This window comes from Stenella coeruleoalba (assembly GCF_951394435.1).
Source record: "Stenella coeruleoalba genome assembly, chromosome: 15".
NCBI classification, from domain to species: domain Eukaryota; kingdom Metazoa; phylum Chordata; class Mammalia; order Artiodactyla; family Delphinidae; genus Stenella; species Stenella coeruleoalba.
This window is the reverse complement of record NC_137161.1, coordinates 67,179,143-67,198,002: the sequence shown is the minus strand read 5'-3', so window position 1 is coordinate 67,198,002 and position 18,860 is coordinate 67,179,143. Positions and strand designations below refer to the sequence as shown.

At 48.5% G+C, this 18,860-nt stretch overlaps 1 protein-coding gene across 1 annotated transcript in view; it reads right to left on the bottom strand.

The window, feature by feature from the left end:
- HS3ST2 (heparan sulfate-glucosamine 3-sulfotransferase 2) overlaps positions 1 to 13,101 on the bottom strand; it is a gene marked incomplete at both ends in the record, with an annotated part of 91,269 nt that extends 78,168 nt beyond the window's left edge. Inside the window, one exon of the mRNA XM_079945068.1 lies at positions 12,617 to 13,101. Within this exon, the coding sequence (XP_079801194.1) occupies positions 12,617 to 13,101 (485 nt within the window). The remainder of the gene's footprint in view (positions 1 to 12,616) is intronic.
- Between the last annotated feature and the right edge of the window lie 5,759 nt (positions 13,102 to 18,860).

Sequence of the window (18,860 nt, the reverse complement as noted above, 5' to 3'; positions counted from 1 at the left end):
TAAGAAGGTAGCAGCTAACCCCACAACGATCACGTGGCAGAGGCAGGATTAGAAAGCCGTCCAGCCTGCATCTAAGGCCCACCCTCTCAGGGTGATGAGAGGACAGCTTATGGGTAGCATCCAGCCCACAAACATGTTCTGTTCGGTCCACAAGGGTTCTATAAAAGGTGTGAATCAGTAAAACACACTTACAAATCGAGAGTTCACATTTTTTAAAAATGCCATATTTCAAGCTTTTTTCTAAAAAAAACACAACAAAATACCTAGAAGATCTGGCAATATAGGATGGCAAGAAAAGTCTGTTAGGGACTGACTACTGGGACAAGTGTCCCCCCACCCCTTAATGCCCCACAGCCAATTTCATTTCTTCACATACATGCCCACAGAGTATAGGATGTTGAGTCTGCGATGCCATCACTGCTCCAAACTGCTTCTCCAGGGGATGGGAGCTCTCTGCAGCTGGGTCACCACCCCCAGCTCCCAGTGCCATCATCAGAGCAGCTCAGAGCTCTCCATCCTTCTACACACTTCCCTGGGCACCAGCCACCTGGACTGGGTAGAGGTGCTCAGAGGTTCATGTTTTAGAGATGACCTTGCTTGCACAGTTGACATTTGAATCATGTCCAAGTTTGAGTACCTATAAAAAATAGCTTTGAAATAAGTACCTCTCAGAGTCTTTGTGCCTATCTCCTCCTTGTCATCCTTGGTAGGAAAGAACAATCGAATTAAGTCAAATCCTTTCCCTCCTGACAAAATGACGGTCAGACAGAGATTTGGCCAAGTTGCCCAAGAATTTCTTGGTTAACGGAGATGTTCGTGCTAGAGAAAATAGGAGAAAGAGGCCTCAAAGTAGTAGGGATTTTGCCACCACAGAGCTTTGCAGTGACTTAACTCATTTCTCACAGAATTAATAATTCAGATCCCACACTGTTTCAGCCAGAAGTGGCCATAAACTGTAGAGAGTTTAACCAGCCACTTCTAAAAATGGGGCTCGATCCTGGGAAATGCTACCTCCACTTTAAGCCATCTCACTTGAGCAAAATGAAAGCTGTCGGATGATTTCATACCTTCATTAAAACCATCAAAGCAGAAATGCACTGCAAAGAGGCTGTCGAGGCAGAGGACATTTCCTCATGCTCCAGCAGCTCTGGCGAAGGTGGGGAGATTCAGATCCCGATTACCTTGGGGGAAGGCATCATGGTGTTCGATTCTGTTTGAAAGAAACCACACGTCAGCCCCCTAAATCTAGCACGCCATCAAGGCAGCTCCCTTGCCAGGCACGTTTATGAGGCTGGGACAAGAATGAGAAGCTGGGTGATACACACACTGAGTGACACGTGCCTTTTCTGGGTTGGAGCAAAGCTAATTCAATCTTCAAAAATCTCAAGAGGTTACCTAAGAACACTGCATTTATAAAAAGGGCCTCAAAGACCTCCAGAAAGAGGGACTCTGCCATCTCTCACCAATTTGGGGGGGACCCTGCTGCCTCCAAGCTACAGTAGAACGTGACATTCCTTTCTTTGGCTAGTTCAAGGATACCTACAGGTAGATGCTTGGCCCGTCAAGCCAGGGGCTGTGTTGGGAAGTATGTTAGGTTCAGACCCCAGCCCGCTGTCACTTGGAAGGGTCTGAAAGACAGCAAGCCTTTAAGAGATGTCATCATCACACCAGCATCTTCCCTGACTCCCCTCTCGTACCTGGTCCCTATGAATCCATCCGCACAACCTGCAACTGTACCTTCAGAAGGTACCCAGCACCTGCCCACCTCTCACACCTCCACCGTTACCACTGCAAAAGCCTCCTAATCAGTTTCCCTGCTTCTGTCAAGCAGCCCAAGAGATCCTTTTAAAATATAAGTCAGATCATATGACTGCTTAGCTCCAAACCATCCAATATATCTCCCCACTCGCTCAGAGGAGAAGCCAAAATGCTTGCAGTGTTTTGGAGACCATTTTGGCAGTATGTATCTCGAGCCTTTAAAAAAGTTCTTCACTGTAACCTAGTAATTTCACTTCTAGGACTCTATGCTAAAGAAAGAATTAGAGATCTAGGCAATGGAGAGTTACTTAAATAGAAAAAAAAAAATTGGGGATCAGCAACTAAATGTCCAAGAAGAGGGGAATGGGTAAGCGCTCCACAGGACCACATGATAGAATGAGACCCAGACACTGAAATCAAGGTTTGGAAATATTTAATGGTGTGGGAACATCTTAACGATGGAATATTAGGCAGAGAATGCAGGATTGAAAATCGTGCTTTATGTGTCTATACTACGGGTCTTCATTTTGTTTGAAACAAACAAAAGTCCCAGTTCTGCTGCTTCCCAGCCGGATGGCTTTGGTCAAATCTTTGAGTCTCTGAGAAGACCAGTTTCTTCAACTCTAGAAGTGAGAGGGGAACATTTTGGATCTCTCAGTTTTCACTGGTACATGACACAGCATAGACTTTTTTAAAAAGTAATAAATCATAAAAAAAAATTCTTGCAATGCCCTTCATGGATCTGAATGGGGGCCTGGCCACCTCTCTGAATTGACTTCCCATAACTCACCTCCTTGCTGTGGCCACTCCAGCCATTTTGCCCCTAGATTTCCCTCAGTCACACCAGAGACCCTGCTGTCCTCAGAGCCTCTGCATTTCTTTTCCCTCTGCCTACAGTGCTCTTCGCTCAGATCACACATGCTTTGCTCCTTCACCTCCTTCAGGTCTTTACTCCAACATCACCTTCTCTGTAAGGCCTTCCCGAAAACACCCCGTCTAGAATCGCGGTGCCCCCTCCCTGCCCACCGAGCTCTCTCCATCCTCCTTCCCTATGCTTTCCCACAGCACCTGTCACCATCGGACATAGATATAATTTACTTATTCTTTATTGACCATCTCCTTCCCACCCCATAGAAAGTAAGCACCACAGGAGCAGGGATTTTTGTCTGCTTTTTTTTTTAACTGCTCTCTCCCCGGGGACTATAACAGTACCTGGCATGGAGCAGATGCTCACTAAATACCTGTTGAAGTGGTGGCTGAGTCACCAGCACCGCACCCTGCACTCTCTCGCCCAGCCTCCCGAGACCCACGTGTGAAAAGCCTAATGAAAGGCTGGGGCCAGCCTGTAGCCTTGGGACAGACTCACCAATTCCTAGTCATCCTGTACACCTAAGCATAGTCACTCAACGACTATTTATTGAGCACCTACTGTGTGCCAGGCACCACTCTGAGCTCAGGGGACACAACCATGCACAAGACAGACAACATCCCTCCTGTCCCGGAGTTTTCGGTCTGGTGGGGGAGGCGGTGAGTAAAAAGAAAAATGAACAAGATCATTTCAAATTGCAATAAGAAGTAAAAAGTAAATAAACCAAGGGGGAGACAAGAGATAGAGGGTAATGAGGAAGGTGAGTCAGCTTAGACTGGGTAGCTAAGGAAAGTGTCTTCAAGGTGACATGTGAGCTGGAACCTGCACGATGAGAAGCAGCCAGATCTAGGGATGCTCTGGGGGAAGAGTGATTCAGGCGGAGGAAACAGCCACTGCAAATGTCCTAAAGCTTAGGCATCAGCTCCCTGGAAAGTCTCTCTGACCCACCCTGAGTGGGGGCCCCTCCTGTGACCCCATATGCCAGGAGTATTTTCTCTCTCAGCGAATCTTGTTATTGGATTTGTCTGCCCCTTCAATTCTTTAAAGGAGAGTCCTTTTGTATCTTAATTTTTCTAGGACTTAACACAGTGCCTGGTATACAGTAGGTAGTCAATAAATGCATGCAGAACTAAAGTGATTTGAAAAAGCTTTATTTTTTGATTTGACTGTAATCAGAAGTGAAATTGTGCAATGAATGTATTCAGAAACAGCATCCCTCTAGGGCCACCCCTTTCACCCGCCTCCTGCAAAAATCCCATCTGCCCATTGAGACCCAAATAACATACTATCTCCTCCAGAAAGCCTTCCCAAATGCCCCCAATCGGATTTTGTCTCCCCGCCATGCTACAATAGCTCTGCTTGCATCTCTGTTATGGTTCCTATCATCAGCTCTGACTTGCGTAAAAACTTCCCATGAACATTTCATAACCCATCAAACTGGGAGGAACCCAGGAGCAGGACCTGTGTCTTATTCACCTTCAGGTTCTTAGCACTTAGCTCAGTAAAGGAATGACGAGAAAATCAATGACCGATAATGACAGCCAACACTTGTTGGACACCTTCCACATGCTAGAAATTTTCTGAGCACTTTTACATGATATCACTCGTTCAGTCCTACATGTAGGCAAGAGGGTTGGTCCCCATGTGCAGATAGAACTGGGGTACTTGTTGGTGGACTGACACTGTGGTAGAACCAGGATTCCAACTCGTTCATTCTGATTCAAGAGCCCGAGCTTTTAATCACTGTGCTGAAACGGTCTTCTGATCTCTATGTTGAGTTCATCTCATCCATGAACTCAGGGCTGCCTTCCTTCCCTCTTTCCGGTGTTCCCTGAGGCACTGCTTGAATGCCAGCTCTTTTTTCCACCAGGCCTAGGGTGGGTCTGGGATTCCATTACCTGCAGTGAGCACCAAGACCCAGGGGCCATGAGTGAGCAGGAAGCCACCACCTCATCAGGGTTGATGACTACTTACCCATCTGAAGGCAAGCTTGGGGAGCCCTGCTATCACAGACACCCTCTAAATGGGTTCTGTTGACAACATTTGGTAAGTCCCAAGGACAATTTTTTCCCATCGGAGCTCCTTTTATGCAGTTAAAAACTATTTACAAAGATATGACATTGTCTTCCCCTCTTTATACAGTGAGATCAAACTGTCTGAGAAAGCAAGAGTGACACCCTGCCCTGCCGTTATGTTTAAGCCTCACATCATGCATCGCAGTGGGGAAAAAAAAAGGACTTTGCATCCTGAGATTTCAAAAAGACATCCTCTCTCAGATGAGCCTCAAAATTTTAAAAACAAAAAACAGAAAAAAGCTCTGAGCCCCTTTCACATAAGTTGCCAAGTCCCTAGTGGAAACAACTTTACTTCTGACTTTTGTAACACTGATGCCTGCAGGTATGTAACGACCTATGGAGATACGATATCCAAGGGGGAGACCGCTGATTTTCCACCAGCAAAAGCGGTGATGAAACCAACAGTAAACTTGTGGGATTTTTTTTTCTTTTAATACCTGCTATACCCTTTATTCAGGCAATCCTGTTCTTCTGAAGGCTAGACTACTTTGTAAATATTGCAAGCACCAATACTTTCTGAATGCTCATACTTGTGCTGAGTTTTCCTTTGGCTTGTCTCTTCCAATCATTAACACATCAAAGGAATCTGAACGCTAGACACATCACTGGATTTACTTACACTGGATTTTCTGCAGACTAGTAGTGTTTCCTATGATGTTGTCGCATAGCTCATCTCAGTAATTTTAGACACTACATTAGATCTACTGGTGAGAAAATTTATTATCTTTTCCACTTCACTTTCATTCCTTCTGATTACATTAAGGAGAAATGTTTCACATTGATATTAGTATTTCTTTAACTGCTCTTCTTAGTATCCCCTGACGTCCTCTTTTAAACAAAGATAGAGCAGGCTACAGGCTTGGAACATTCTAGCCACTTTCAGTAGCAAAAATTCAATAGCACTGTTTGTTTTCAATCTACTTATTTTTACAATTACTTTCTAATTATGGCAAGTGATGCTGGTTTTCCATTTAAGGTGGTTTTCAAATAAAGTTGTTTTCTAAAAATATGTTTTTGTTTTTGTTTTTTTTTTGCGGTACGCAGGCCTCTCACTGCTGCGGCCTCTCCGTTGCGGAGCACAGGCTCAGCGGCCATGGCTCACGGGCCTAGCCGCTCCACGGCATGTGGGATCTTCCCGGACCGGGGCACGAACCCACGTCCCCTGCATCGACAGGCGGACTCTCAACCACTGCGCCACCAGGGAAGCCCTAAAAATATGTGTTTTGACTACATTTGCATAACGGGTGTTAGGTTTACAAAGGCACAGCACATCTCTAGAAGGATACACAAAAACGGATCCCGTGACTGCTGGGAAGAGGAACTGCGTGGTGGAGACAGAGTGGGAAGGAGCAGAATGGTTTTCATTGAATATCCTTTGTCACTTTTGAAGTCTGCACTATGGGAACATATTATCTATTCTAAAATGTACACACTGCAGAAAAATCAACCCAGTTCTTTATAAAAAATATAATTTTAAAATGTTAACATAAACATACAAATTATTAAGAAAATAATAGTAGAGGTCATGCCAGGTTTTGGCAAATATGAGGCGGTACAAAAATGACTGAAGCCTGGAAAATGCTACCCTCCGAAGATGTGGGCGTGATGCTGCCTCTCTGAGAACAGCAGGGAGAGGTCCTTGGGCCTCCACCCAGAGCAGACACCCTGGGTTTCTCACTCATGGGAGCCGGCGGCCACAAGCACTGAGATGGAATCACAATGAACGCCGCTGACTTCTGAGCTTGGGAAGCCACGCCCAGTGGACTTGTGTCCGGGAAATCATGTGGTGCTCAAGCCCCAGGTAACCCAACCAGTCCATCTGGCCCAAGTTCCTTGGAAGCACACGCTCAGTAGTAACCCCTTGCCCCCCTCTCTCTCTATGCCGTTATCCTCTGAGGAAGCCCCGTGAGAGAAGCATCGGACCAACAGCCCAGCTGTGGAGCTCGACAGGCAGCAATTACCTCTGAAATGCTAAGTTATTTCCATCACTGTGGCTTTCACCCACCTCATCCAGCTGCCCATGGACTACAGCCCATCCGCGCAGCCCACTAGGAGAACACAGTGGCAGCAGAGCCGGTCTACAGCAGCTCGGCACTGATTCCGGCAAATGGTAGGCGTTTGACAAATAAATGGACTAACCCGCCCTGGGGTTAGTTCTGGAGGGGAGAGAGAGTCCCACAGGTTTAGGTAGACTGCGTGACCTTGCAAACGCCCTCCAGCCTGACTCACAGCCAGCGAGCTTACCTACCCGCCCCAGACCCGCTGCCGAGGGCGTGCCCTCCAAGGGCACTCATTTCAGGCGATCTGAATTCGAAGCTGTGTGCTTCCGCCCTCGCCCCGCCCACTCGGTCTCTCAATCATTCAGGAATGATGCGTGGAGGTCTAACCAACGAGAAGAAAACTATTCTACAGTCCTGCACGCCAGATGCATGGAACAGAAGCAAGCCCTGCGGGTAACAGCACCTGTTGGGCATCAAGCATGCCCTGAACCTGTTAGGGACTCTTGGGATATGACTCCAAATATCTGGGCAGAACAGCAGCCCGTGAAGAACATGACCTCCAGAGCACCTTGTTGTCTCGTGGTGGCTGTCAACCCACACTTCCCCTCATTTCAGGATAGGAAATGGCATGGGTAACAATCAAAAATCTAAAATGGGTACAGCTCCTTCACCAATCAGAAGAGACCCCTGCTGGCTGCAGAGACAAGCAGGGTCTTAGGGGCTCCCTGCTGAGCCGGGCATTTGCCACCTAGTTGCTGGCCCTTTGTAAGGTCCAGTGAGTTTCCAGAGCAGAGGGCATCTCTGGGGGAGAGAGTTTCCATCCAATATGGAAACATCGTATCTCAAGGACTTAAGACCCCATCAATCATTAGACACATCCTAATTTCAGAGATATTAAAAGGTGAAAGAGAAAATGTGCTTCTTAGAATCTATGTAATAGTTTAACATCCAAAACAGATGTAACAATGTGTGCCGGTTGAATAGCACTGGGGCTGGTCCGGGTCTTTCCCCCCTAGATAGCCACATACCAAAGGCCATGGGGAAAGCCCAGTCTTCATTCCAAGCTCTTCCACTGTCCCACCCAGCTCTAGGGGGAAGCCAAGCCAGGCTTCAAAAAGCCTCCTTGAGCGATGACAGTCCTTCTTGCCCATCCTGAATGTTCCTCGGTGCCTGACAAGAACTGTACATGCGCTGGAACTAACTACTATATCTCCAGCTGCTGCGAGGCTGACAGAGACCTACAAGGCGGACAGAGGATTTATGGACTCAGCGGATCCATTTAATCAGCCTGTGTGACATCCTCCTGGACAGAAGCAGGAAAACTCCTTATGAAGACGTGTCTGCACAGACACTGGAATTGTGCGTGCGGGTGCCCACGTGTGAGCTGTGCGTGCACACACATCTGTGCACACGGCAAGCATGGGTCCATCTGTGCCATGTGTCCATCAGTTTGTTAAAGGTGGTAAAGCCTTCCACATTCATTACTTCCCCTGCCTCCTGCCTTTGGTTTTATTTCTTCTTAAAGTTTGCCTTTCTAGAGTTTGGCTTTGTTCTTGAAATTTGATTTCTTGATTGAAATGAGCTGGATAGGGTGATAGACCTTATTCTGTGCTTTTAATTCTCTTTCTCACTTAGACTATTGCCTCTAGGGCAAATGCTATGTCTTCTTTGCCTTACGCCATCCGCAGAACACCACTGCCACTGAACAAATAAATAACCAGACTTGTGGAGTCTAAAATTTACAGAACAGGCTCATCTATCACAATTTTGACACCAGAGCACAGAGTCAATTATCACATATTAACTTGCTCTTGTTGGCATTTCAGTGCATTTAGAGAAGATTCACTTCGCCTTCACACTGGCACCCCCCAACCCCAGTCGCTGAAAACTAGCAAAACGGAGGACACTTTACACAAAATTCAGGTTCCCCTAAGACTTTAAAAACTACTGGACAATGCACAACTTATGTCTCTTTATGAAAGATGAAGGCCCTGAATACTCTGTCTCATACTCAACCTTTGACGCATCCCGAATATAACCTTAGATTGGGAGAAGCATTTTCACATACATTGTCAGATATCATTCTCATTTTAAAGGTGAGCAAACTGACACCCAGAAATGAGAAGTGACTTTTTACCAATGCAGGAGGAAGGAGAGAAGAAAGGGAGGGAGGGGAAAAAGGACAATCAAAGCAGAGCTGAAAGCAGAACTTAAGGCCAGGACCCGTCCCAGGCGTTCATGAAACTACTTTTCCAGCAATTAATTAATTCCTCAGCCCCATGTAGTAACAGCAGTGGGGAAAGAAACTGATAGTTTTAATACTAATAGTACTGATGGTGGTAGAAGGAGTGTTAGTGAAGTAGTAGTAGTAATAGTGGTAACAGTGATAACATTACTGTCTTATCTTTATACACCAGGGAATTTTCCAGGGCACTTTCATATACAGGGTTTCATTCATTCTTCAAAACAACCTTCTGTGATAGTTACCACAGGCGCCATCCTATGACGAGGAAGCCAGGACTCTGTTTCCAATTACCCAGCATAGGGGACTATCTCCTGCCTTCTGACAGCAGGTCCTATCCTGGGTCCCTTGGTAGCATGGTCTCACCCTGCCTCCCTGTGCAAGCAGCTAGCCGACCCCACCCTGCACACCCAGCTGCTGAAAGTAGAACTTAAGGCCAGGACCCTTCTGTGTGTGGAGCAAGTTGGGAGAGTGGAAGCTAGCCAGGTACAGAGGTGAGGTAAGCTTCAGTGATGGGCCTTCCTAGGGTGGCCTGAACTGGGCTAGTTCCAAGAGAGGATTCAGGCTGGGGGTAAGGAAGGTACAGATTCTGTCTCCTGGTCTCTGGCCAATGGTGCCTCTCTGGATGTTTCATTTTGCCTTCAGGCACCGTTTGTCCCCTCCTGGTTTATCTCCACTTACTCACAGAAAGAAGTCTCTCCTTTTGATTTTTCCATTGTCTACCTGACTGGGGCCTCCAGACCTGGGAGGTTATACCCAGGGGCTTCAAGGTGGGCAGATCATAATGAGATCCACTGCCTGCAACTCTGCAACTCTACCTTTGGAAAACACAGTCCCCTACAATAGGTGCAAGGGCTCTTTGGCCATGTCTACCCAGTGGACACTGGCTTTATGGTGGCAAGCTGTGTAGAACACTGGTTAGAGTACTTGGCTGGAAATGCACACATGCATGAGCTCACACACACACACACACACACACACACACACAGCGTGTATGTGTAAATCTTGGTGGGACAGTGCATGCCAATGACTTTTGGGCCTAAATTTCATCAGCTTGCTTTGGGTCTCATTCCAGATGCTCTCTTTTTGGGTTGCAGTTTTCACATCTGTGAAATGATAAGGGCAACAGGCAGAGAGAGAAGCATCTTACCACCTGCCGTCCTAAGTCATGGAATTCAGGAATAAAGTGAGAGCATGGGTTTTAAAGAAAACCATCTATCCCCATCACTTCTGCAACTAATGCATATTACTTGAGTGATAATAAAGAGTAAAACACATACAGAGAAATGTTCTGGAAACAGCATCCAAATGGGGCAGTATTACCTTAGGCAGAAATGACCATCCACACCCGAAACCCTGGGCTCCGGGGGTGTGGATTTGCAACCCAAATAAGCACAGATCACACAGCCCCTCCTGATGCTAGAGGCTCCTAGCCTTCCTGGGGAAGTGACGGGGATGGGGCTGTTACTACCAGACCTACAGGCCAAATGTTCTTTCGGAAATATAAAGGGAGAAAGGGACGGTAAGACAGACCCTGGGAAGTGGGGGGTAGTAGAGAGAGAAGTGGAGCTGTCAGCATGCTTGATGTTAAATAAAACCTACCAAGACTCAGTTGAGAATTTTAGCAGAATCCAAATGTGCTATATAAAAAAAAAAAAAAAAAAAAGGCACGGCTCCCATCTCTAAGGTTCACAGCTAAGCTGGCTTAGAATCACACATGCCAAGGTTAAAAATAAAAAGCAGCCATCCCTGAATGACACAGGCTCCGAGAAGGAAGCCTGAGGTATGGTGTTTGGTGGCAGAGCACAGATGAGGGAGTGCAGGGGCTGGGTGCGGGGAATAGGTGTTTAGTGGAGGGCCGTAAAAGCCAATGCTCACAATTTTGCTATTTTGCACTTAAAAGGCACCCCTTTGGCGAAGGGGTTCATAATGATCTTTAGATTTTCCATCGAGGAAACCCTGCCGTGTATTAGAGTATGGCCAGGGCTGACCCACATCGTGCTCTGCTGTTAGATGTGTTTGCCTCTCTCACCCCACGGTCTGGCTCAGACGCTGTCCTCAAATACTTCGTACACCCAGATGGGATGCCTGGGGGGGTCACAGCTTGGAAAGCACCAGACCTGCCATTCTGTGCCACCCTCCCTATTCCATAGAGCCAGCATAAAGGTGCTGGGGCCACCCCCAGACCAGCTGTGCCCTTGCTGCACTCCACTGGAGATGGACTGTGTGTCTGCTTCCTGAGGAAGGGGCATGTCCCACCCCTGGTCCCATAAGCCATGACCACTGCAGGCCAGGGCTCCCTGGCAAAGGGGATACGTTGGCCCTGTTGCCCCGATTCTTACAAATCCAGGGTCCTTATTATGAGCCCAGTGGGGTCCTCCTTCTAATGAAGTTGTCCTTTATCCAATATGCTTATGACTTTCTACTCCCTAGAGGGTTTACTTCAATAAAATTTTTAAAGAATAGCCTCAGCTACTGTGTCAGCTACCATGTTACCCCTCCCCAGTTCCATTACTAGGCAGACATTTCTAGCAAGTCTTCAAGGGGTCAGGCAAATGGTGAGAAATTTGTGACCCAGGTTTTATGGGGACCACATACATTACACCACCCCCAGGGATGCCCTGCTCAGCCCACACATGGGCCAGTCCTACACTTCAGCACCATACAGGGCTTGGGAGGGAAATGGGCATTGAACAGTGGAGGCAACTACCTTCCAGAAGTTTCAGGCTATTCCCAGACACCACCAGCTTGGGTGACTGTCATCCCTGGCAGTGCAGTGGGAGTCTGCCTATGACTGGTTGCCCCTATGACCCTAGCCAGCCTTCATGTGAGGCGCCTACAAGTATTCCAAATTCCACACCCTGGCTGCTGGTTTAGAAGCGTCGCCCAGTGCGAAGTGTCTCTTTGACACTTTTAGAGCGCTTAGAAAGGCCTTGAGAGGCACACAGGGCAGGGACTTTTCCTGATCCTTGTGATGGACCAGAAAATCAAGGCTCAATGAATTTTAGGAATTTGCTCAAGCTAAGTGCAGAGCCAAGACTCACATCCAGGGTCCTTTCCACTATTCAAAAACACTAATTCAGGGTCAGAGTGACTGGGAGTCTCAGGCCAGATACAGCAGCAAATACCTGGGGCTCAGACTGAGACTGCGGAAGGGACCTTTGTCATGCCCACACCTCAGGGGATGCCCTGTCCTTCGGCCTGAACTCCGGGGACCTCGCCCAAGCGCAGAGCCCTGCCGCGAGGGGGCCCTCTTCGGACTTTCCCTTCTCTGGGTCCGTCAAATGCCAGGAAAGATCTGGCGAGACTCAGGACAGGGCTGTGTTCAGGCAGCACCTGTCCCGGCTGACCCTTCCCTGGGCACTCGGCTTTACCCCAGACGCTGGACACGGAGCCAGCCCTCCAACTTGCCCCGAGGTCAGGCCAGAGATCTCCCTTCCCTTCCGGCGATTCCAGAGCCAACTGTCCTTCGCCGTTCAAGAAACCGGGGCCCGTCTGCACAATCACTGGGAAGTTCTGGATAAATCCTTCTGCTAGAGTTCCCCCACCCCCTCACATGTCAGCCGGAGCCCACTCAGCGAGCCGGGTTAAGGGGAAGCGAAAGCGCAGGAGATGGCTCAGAGGACGGAGCCGATTGGAGCCGGGGCACGCTGAGTGGGGCTCCCCTCCTTACCTGTACCAGTCCAGCCCGCGGCCGTAGTTCCTGTCGAAGAAGTGGGGCTCGGTGCCCAAGGCCCGCACATCCGGGTGCACGCGGATAAACTCCAGCACGGCGCGGGTGCCCCCCTTCTTCACGCCCACAATGAGGGCTTGGGGCAGCCGCTTGGTACCCAGCTTTGGCGAGCCGGAGTGGTTGGAACCGGAGAGGCGAAGGGCGGGCGCGGCAGCGGCGGGCGCGCTGGGAGCGCTGGGCTCGCTGGGCGTCGGGCCCGGCAGATCGCAGGGCCGGGACTTCTGGAGAAGTTTCTGGCCGCCCGCGCTGGGGCCGCGGAGGCAGCGAGGCGCGCCGAGGAGGCGGCTCTGGCCGAGGTCGTCGCAGCAGCACAGGAGGCTGTAACACAGGTAAGTGCAGGAGAGCGAGAGCGTGAAGGCGAAGAGCAGCCTGCGCGCCCTCCGCGGCTGAGGTGGCCCCGCACGGCCCAGGACCCTATAGGCCATGGCTCCATGGGCCCGCTCCGGGGGTCATGGTTTCCGAGGGGGCGCCGGCGGCGGAGCGGCTGGGGCCCTGCGGCCGCCTAGAGGGCTCGAGCCGCGCGGCCCGGGCCACGGGGGTCGGGCATAGGGGGCGCCGTCTTCTCTGGGAGCTGCCGGCCCGGGCGCGCACCATGCCCGGGGATCCCGGAGGCGGCGTCTCCTCGGGGAACGGGCGGCGGCGCCTCCGACATCCCCGCGTCCTGGGCTCTGGGGCTCCGGGCAGCGGGGCGGCGCCCGGCGCTCCTCGGCTCTCACGTGCGCCGGGTTAGAAGCGCGCCCAGCGCCCGAAGCCCCATCCCGGATCCTCGCGCCGCGGCGCCCCGAACGCTCGGCGGCGGCGCGGCGGTGCGGGCGGGCGGGCCGGACGGTGGCGCTGGCCGCCGGCCGCGTTCCGGCTCCTCGAGAAATGCGGGGCCGAGCGCGCTGCCGGCTCTATTTAAGGAGTCGCCTGACGTCAGCCGCGCGGGTCCCCCGAGCCCGCGCCCCGCCCGGGGACCCGGCCAGCCCCTTGGCCCCCCCTCTCTATCCCTCCCAGGGACACACCACCCCGGGCCCTCCCCACGTAGGCAGCTCCCTAAGGAGCCCGGGCCAGCTTGGGGTGGTGAGGGGAAGGTGTCGAGGCATTTGCTCCTCCGGGAGGCTGGATACCCCGGCCACCAGGGCCTCCCGACACCCAGGGGTTCGAGATTGCGCCAACATCCAGACCCAGACAGAGACCCGGGCACCGACGCAAGCACCCTGCACTGATAACAGGTCCCACCACACTGACACACGCACGCACGCACAAACACAGGTACACGCGTACCTGAGCGGGATACACCCCCAGACCCCACACGGGGAGGGGAGAGAGAAATCTAACCTGGGCGCAGAAACACCCACAGGGACACTCCCTCTTCCGCCCACCCCCGTTTCACCCAAAGGACACCCAGAGCCCGGAATCGGACATCGTGCGGTGTGCGCACGCAGGCGCAGGACCGGGACACACGCTCTAGACGGGATGGGCGGAGGAGCCGAGCGTGAGTGAGATTCCGTGACTATCCGTGGAGCTCCTTGGACCCCCGCGCGCTGACTCACACCCAGGCGGCTCGCTCTCACACCCATGAAGCGTGCATCTCCACCCACTGTCACCCCACCTCTCCTTGGCCCTGGCGGAAGAGCGAGCCCCAAAGGAGCGGGCTCCCCGAGGGCGGGTCCCTCTCAGCCGCCGCCCTCTAGCGGTGGGCTGCTCCCCGGGGAGCTGACCAGGGTCCCACAGCGTCCGTAAGGTCCAGGACTTCTGCACGCAGTGGCACTGGGAGGAGGAAACAGAGGGCGCGGAGGACTTATCCAGGAGCAGTTCCTCCTCGAATGGCTCCTAAGAGACTGCCCACAGGACAATTATCAGTGACCGTGCCCAGAACAGGCTTGAGTGACCAACCCCAGTACTGCCCTGCGTGACCACACTAGCGGATCAGAACTGTTCAACAGTGCCTAAGTGACCATGGCCAAGAATGCAGCTGGGCTGTCACTCCACAGTGCCATGTCATCCTGTCCAGGTGTTCACCAAGTGAGTACCCCCATGAAATGTCTGAGTGACCACCACCCTCACTGCACCCCTCTCTCTCCCCAAACTGAACATCCTTTTTCAGGGTCCTTCTTCCGGGAATAATCTGGTCAGGTTCTGTGGACTTTAGCCCAAGCTAAGGGAATATTCTGTCCCCAAACCAGACCCATCCCTAGAAACCTTAGGCCAATCCCTCTCCTACAGATGATAACAACTAGGAAGTTTGTTTCAAGCACGGGGCATGTGTTAGCTCATTTAATATTCACCACAACCTATGGGATTGTTACCATTATCCTCACATCACGTTGCTTCCTTAATCCTAACACGTACTGAGTGCTTGTTTTGTGCCAGTAACATGCAGATCACTTGGCATTCACTACCTCATTTATCTTCAGCGACAGGTACTATTATAATTCCTAATTTACAGACAATGAGATTAAGGCTTAATGAACACATACTCAGTAATTGGATGAGCTGGGATGAAACCCAGGCAGTCGGACTCCAAGATTCAAGCTCTTAGTTAGAGTGCTTTGCAGTTTCCTAAGTTCCTTTGACCATTCCTCACATAATTCCATCCTAGATCTGAACTAATTTGTCTATGTCACTTCTGAAGTCTGACACCTGGGACTGAATGAGGAATTCCCCACTGTAGACTGAAAAGCTCAACAGACTGAAAAGTTCAACAGGACTCTCCCCTCCCTTCCGTAAACTCTGTTTCTAGTAATGCCTCCCATGACTCCATCATCTTTTTCTTGTAGCTACGTCACACTGCTGACAGCTCAAGCTTCAGCCAAGTAATGTCTCTAAGTGTTTCTTACAAGTGCTGCTGATTAAGGCACATCTACCCCATACTGTGCTTGTACAGTGGGCTTTTTTGGACCCAACATGTAGGTCCTTACACATTTGACCTGATGAAATTGTATCTTATCTCATCATCTCACTCCATTAAAAAAACAATGTCTACTTGAATCTTGAATCATGACATAGCTTTCATTTATTCAAAAAGAAAAAGTAGAAAGAAGGAATGCCAACAGCTTTACCCTAGATTCCAGGTATACCTTGGGCAATGGATTGACAGCTCTGAGCCTCAGTTTTCTCATCTGTACAATGGGGAGTTATGACAAACTTAAACCTCTTGGGGTTCTGACATTGCATAATTCTGATTCCATTATTCAAGGCATGAACCGTTCTATTGGCATCATCCCATCTCTGTGTTTGATTACAATTTAATTCCTCACTCAAATTCTTAATAAAAATGTCAAAACAAATTTATTGAAAGAAGTTCTAATATGTATTCTCAACAGTTTTCCACATTGTGAGCCTGCTATTTCTACATTTCACTGTTAAAGTTACAAGGTTAAATGTGGATTAATCCACTCTGACAAATGCTTTTTTCTTTAGGGAAAATAAAACATGGATATGGTTATTTCCCATAATTCTGTGCTTGGCTCAACTTTAAAATTAGTTTTGTCTTTGAATTCATAAGCTCTGAAATTTCTGGATATTCAGATACATCAGAGCCAGGCAGATTTACCTCTTCAAATTTCCAAGCAGAGTCATGACCGTGACTGAGATAAAATTTTTCAGGGAGTGAGACAGTGGACATGCCTGCACATCATCCCTGCCCCTAGTTTTTCCAGGAATGCCAGGATTTTCCTTTGGGGGGTTCTGGTAGGATTACGTTGGGTTGTGTGGTTTGTCAAATAACACTCAGTTAAACAAGACATATGTTTACTTTTCTATCACATAAAAGAAGATAAAGATGACTCAGTGCTGATGTGGCTCCACAGTGTTAAGGACCCAGGCTCTACCATGTGTTTCCTCCATCCCCAAATCACCATGTAAGTCCAAGATGACTTATTCAGCTCCAGCCATCCTGTCCACATTCTGGACACAGGTAAGGAAGAAAGGACAGAAAATCATGACATATTCCTTTGAGGATGTTTCCAGGAAGTGACCTGCATCACTTCCACTTGTATTCAGTTGGTCTGAACATTGTCACCTGGCTTTCTAGCTTCAAGAGCTCCTTTGAAATGTAGTCTTGATTCTGGGTGGCTATATTCCTGGCTAATATGTGGGTGTTCTGTTACCCAGAAAGAATTTGACAAAAACTTATGGAGGGCAATTCATAATCTCTACCGTTCTTAGAGCATTTCCCCTCATTCTTTTCCTATGTGGTGTGTGTTCACCTAGTTCAAGGGCAGGCATATGACCAAGCCCAGTCAATCACAATTTTCCAATCATGTTTCAGTGACTGAAAGCTACTCAGCACTTTCCAGTGAGCAGCAACCACAGAACTTTTGTTGAAACTACTGGAAAGAGAAACTTTTTCTTCTGAGATGATAAACTAGTACAAAATAAGCCTGAAGCTTCCAATGGCCATCTCCGCCATCAAGAGGGGAAACCCTGGAGAATGAAACAGACACAAAGGAGAGCGGACTGAACGATGGAGAATCAGATTCCTGATGGTATGTGAATCTAGCCGTGCCAGAAGCATGGTCCCTGGACTTTTTGCGCCAACTGATTAGTTACCTTTCTGTTACTTGCAGTAGAAAGAGTCTTGATTAATACAAAAAACAGGTGCCACCTCAATTACAGGGAACAGGGACCATTTTAATTTTAAACAATGGTGAAGGTGGGGTGGGGGCTTATTTTTAAGGAAATACACAGACTACGACTGGAATCCTTCAAAATCTGGGCAGTCATAGGATCCAACTACTGTCTCCATCTTCTCTAGTCCTCTTTGTGTCTTGTTTTCTTCTGACTCTTAATTGCCTTTTTTTTTTTAACATCTTTATTGGAGTATAATTGCTTTACAATGGTGTGTTAGTTTCTGCTTTATAACAAAGTGAATCAGCTATACATATACATATATCCCCATATCTCCTCCTTCTTGCATCTCCCTCCCACCCTCCCTATCCCACCCCTCTATGTGGTCACAAAGCACGGAGCAGATCTCTCTGTGCTATGCGGCTGCTTCGCTAGCTACCTATTTTACATTTGGTAGTGTATATATGTCTATGCCATGCTCTCACTTCGTCCCAGCTTACCCTTCCCTCTCGCTGTGTCCTCAAGTCCATTCTCTACGTCTGCGTCTTTATTCTTGTTCTGCCCCTAGGTTCCATTGGTAGTTTGATAGGGATTGCATTGAATCTGTAGATTGCTTTGGGTAGTAGAGTCATTTTCACAATGTTGATTCTTCCAATCCAAGAACATGGTATATCTCTCCATCTGTTTGTATCATCTTTAATTTCTTTCACAGTGTCTTATAGTTTTCTGCATATAGGTCTTTTGTCTCCTTAGGTAGGTTTATTCCTAGATATTTTATTCTTTTTGTTGCAATGGTAAATGGGAGTGTTTTCTTAATTTCACTTTCAGATTTTTCATCATTAGTGTATAGGAATGCAAGAGATTTTTGTGCATTAATTTTGTATCCTGCTACTTTACCAAATTCATTGATTAGCTCTAGTAGTTTTCTGGTAGCATCTTTAGGATTCTCTATGTATAGTATCAAACAGTGACAGCTTTACTTCTTCTTTTCCGATTTGGATTCCTTCTATTTCTTTTTATTGACTGATGGCTGTAGCTAAAATTTCCAAAATTATGTTGAATAATAGTGGTGAGAGTGGACAACCTTGTCTTGTTCCTGATCTTAGAGGAAATGGTTTCAATTTTTCACCATTGAGAACAATGTTGGCTGTGGGTTTGTCATATATGGCCTTTATTATGTTGAGGTAAGTTCCCTCTATGCCTACTTTCTGGAGGGTTTTTATCATAAATGGGTGTTGAATTTTGTCAAAGGCTTTTTCTGCATCTATTGAGATGATCATATGGTTTTTCTTCTTCAGTTTGTTAATATGGTGTATCACATTGATTGATTTGTGTATATTGAAGAATCCTTGCACTCCTGGGATAAACCCCACTTGATTATGGTGTATGATCCTTTTAATGCACTGTTGGATTCTGTTTGCTAGTATTTTGTTGAGGATTTTTGCATCTGTGTTCATCAGTGATATTGGTCTGTAGTTTTCTTTTTTGGTGACATCTTTGTCTGGTTTTGGTATCAAGGTGATGGTGGCCTTGTAGAATGAGTTTGGGAGTGTTCCTCCCTCTGCTATATTTTGGAAGAGTTTGAGAAGGATAGGTGTTAGCTCTTCTCTAAATGTTTGATAGAATTCGC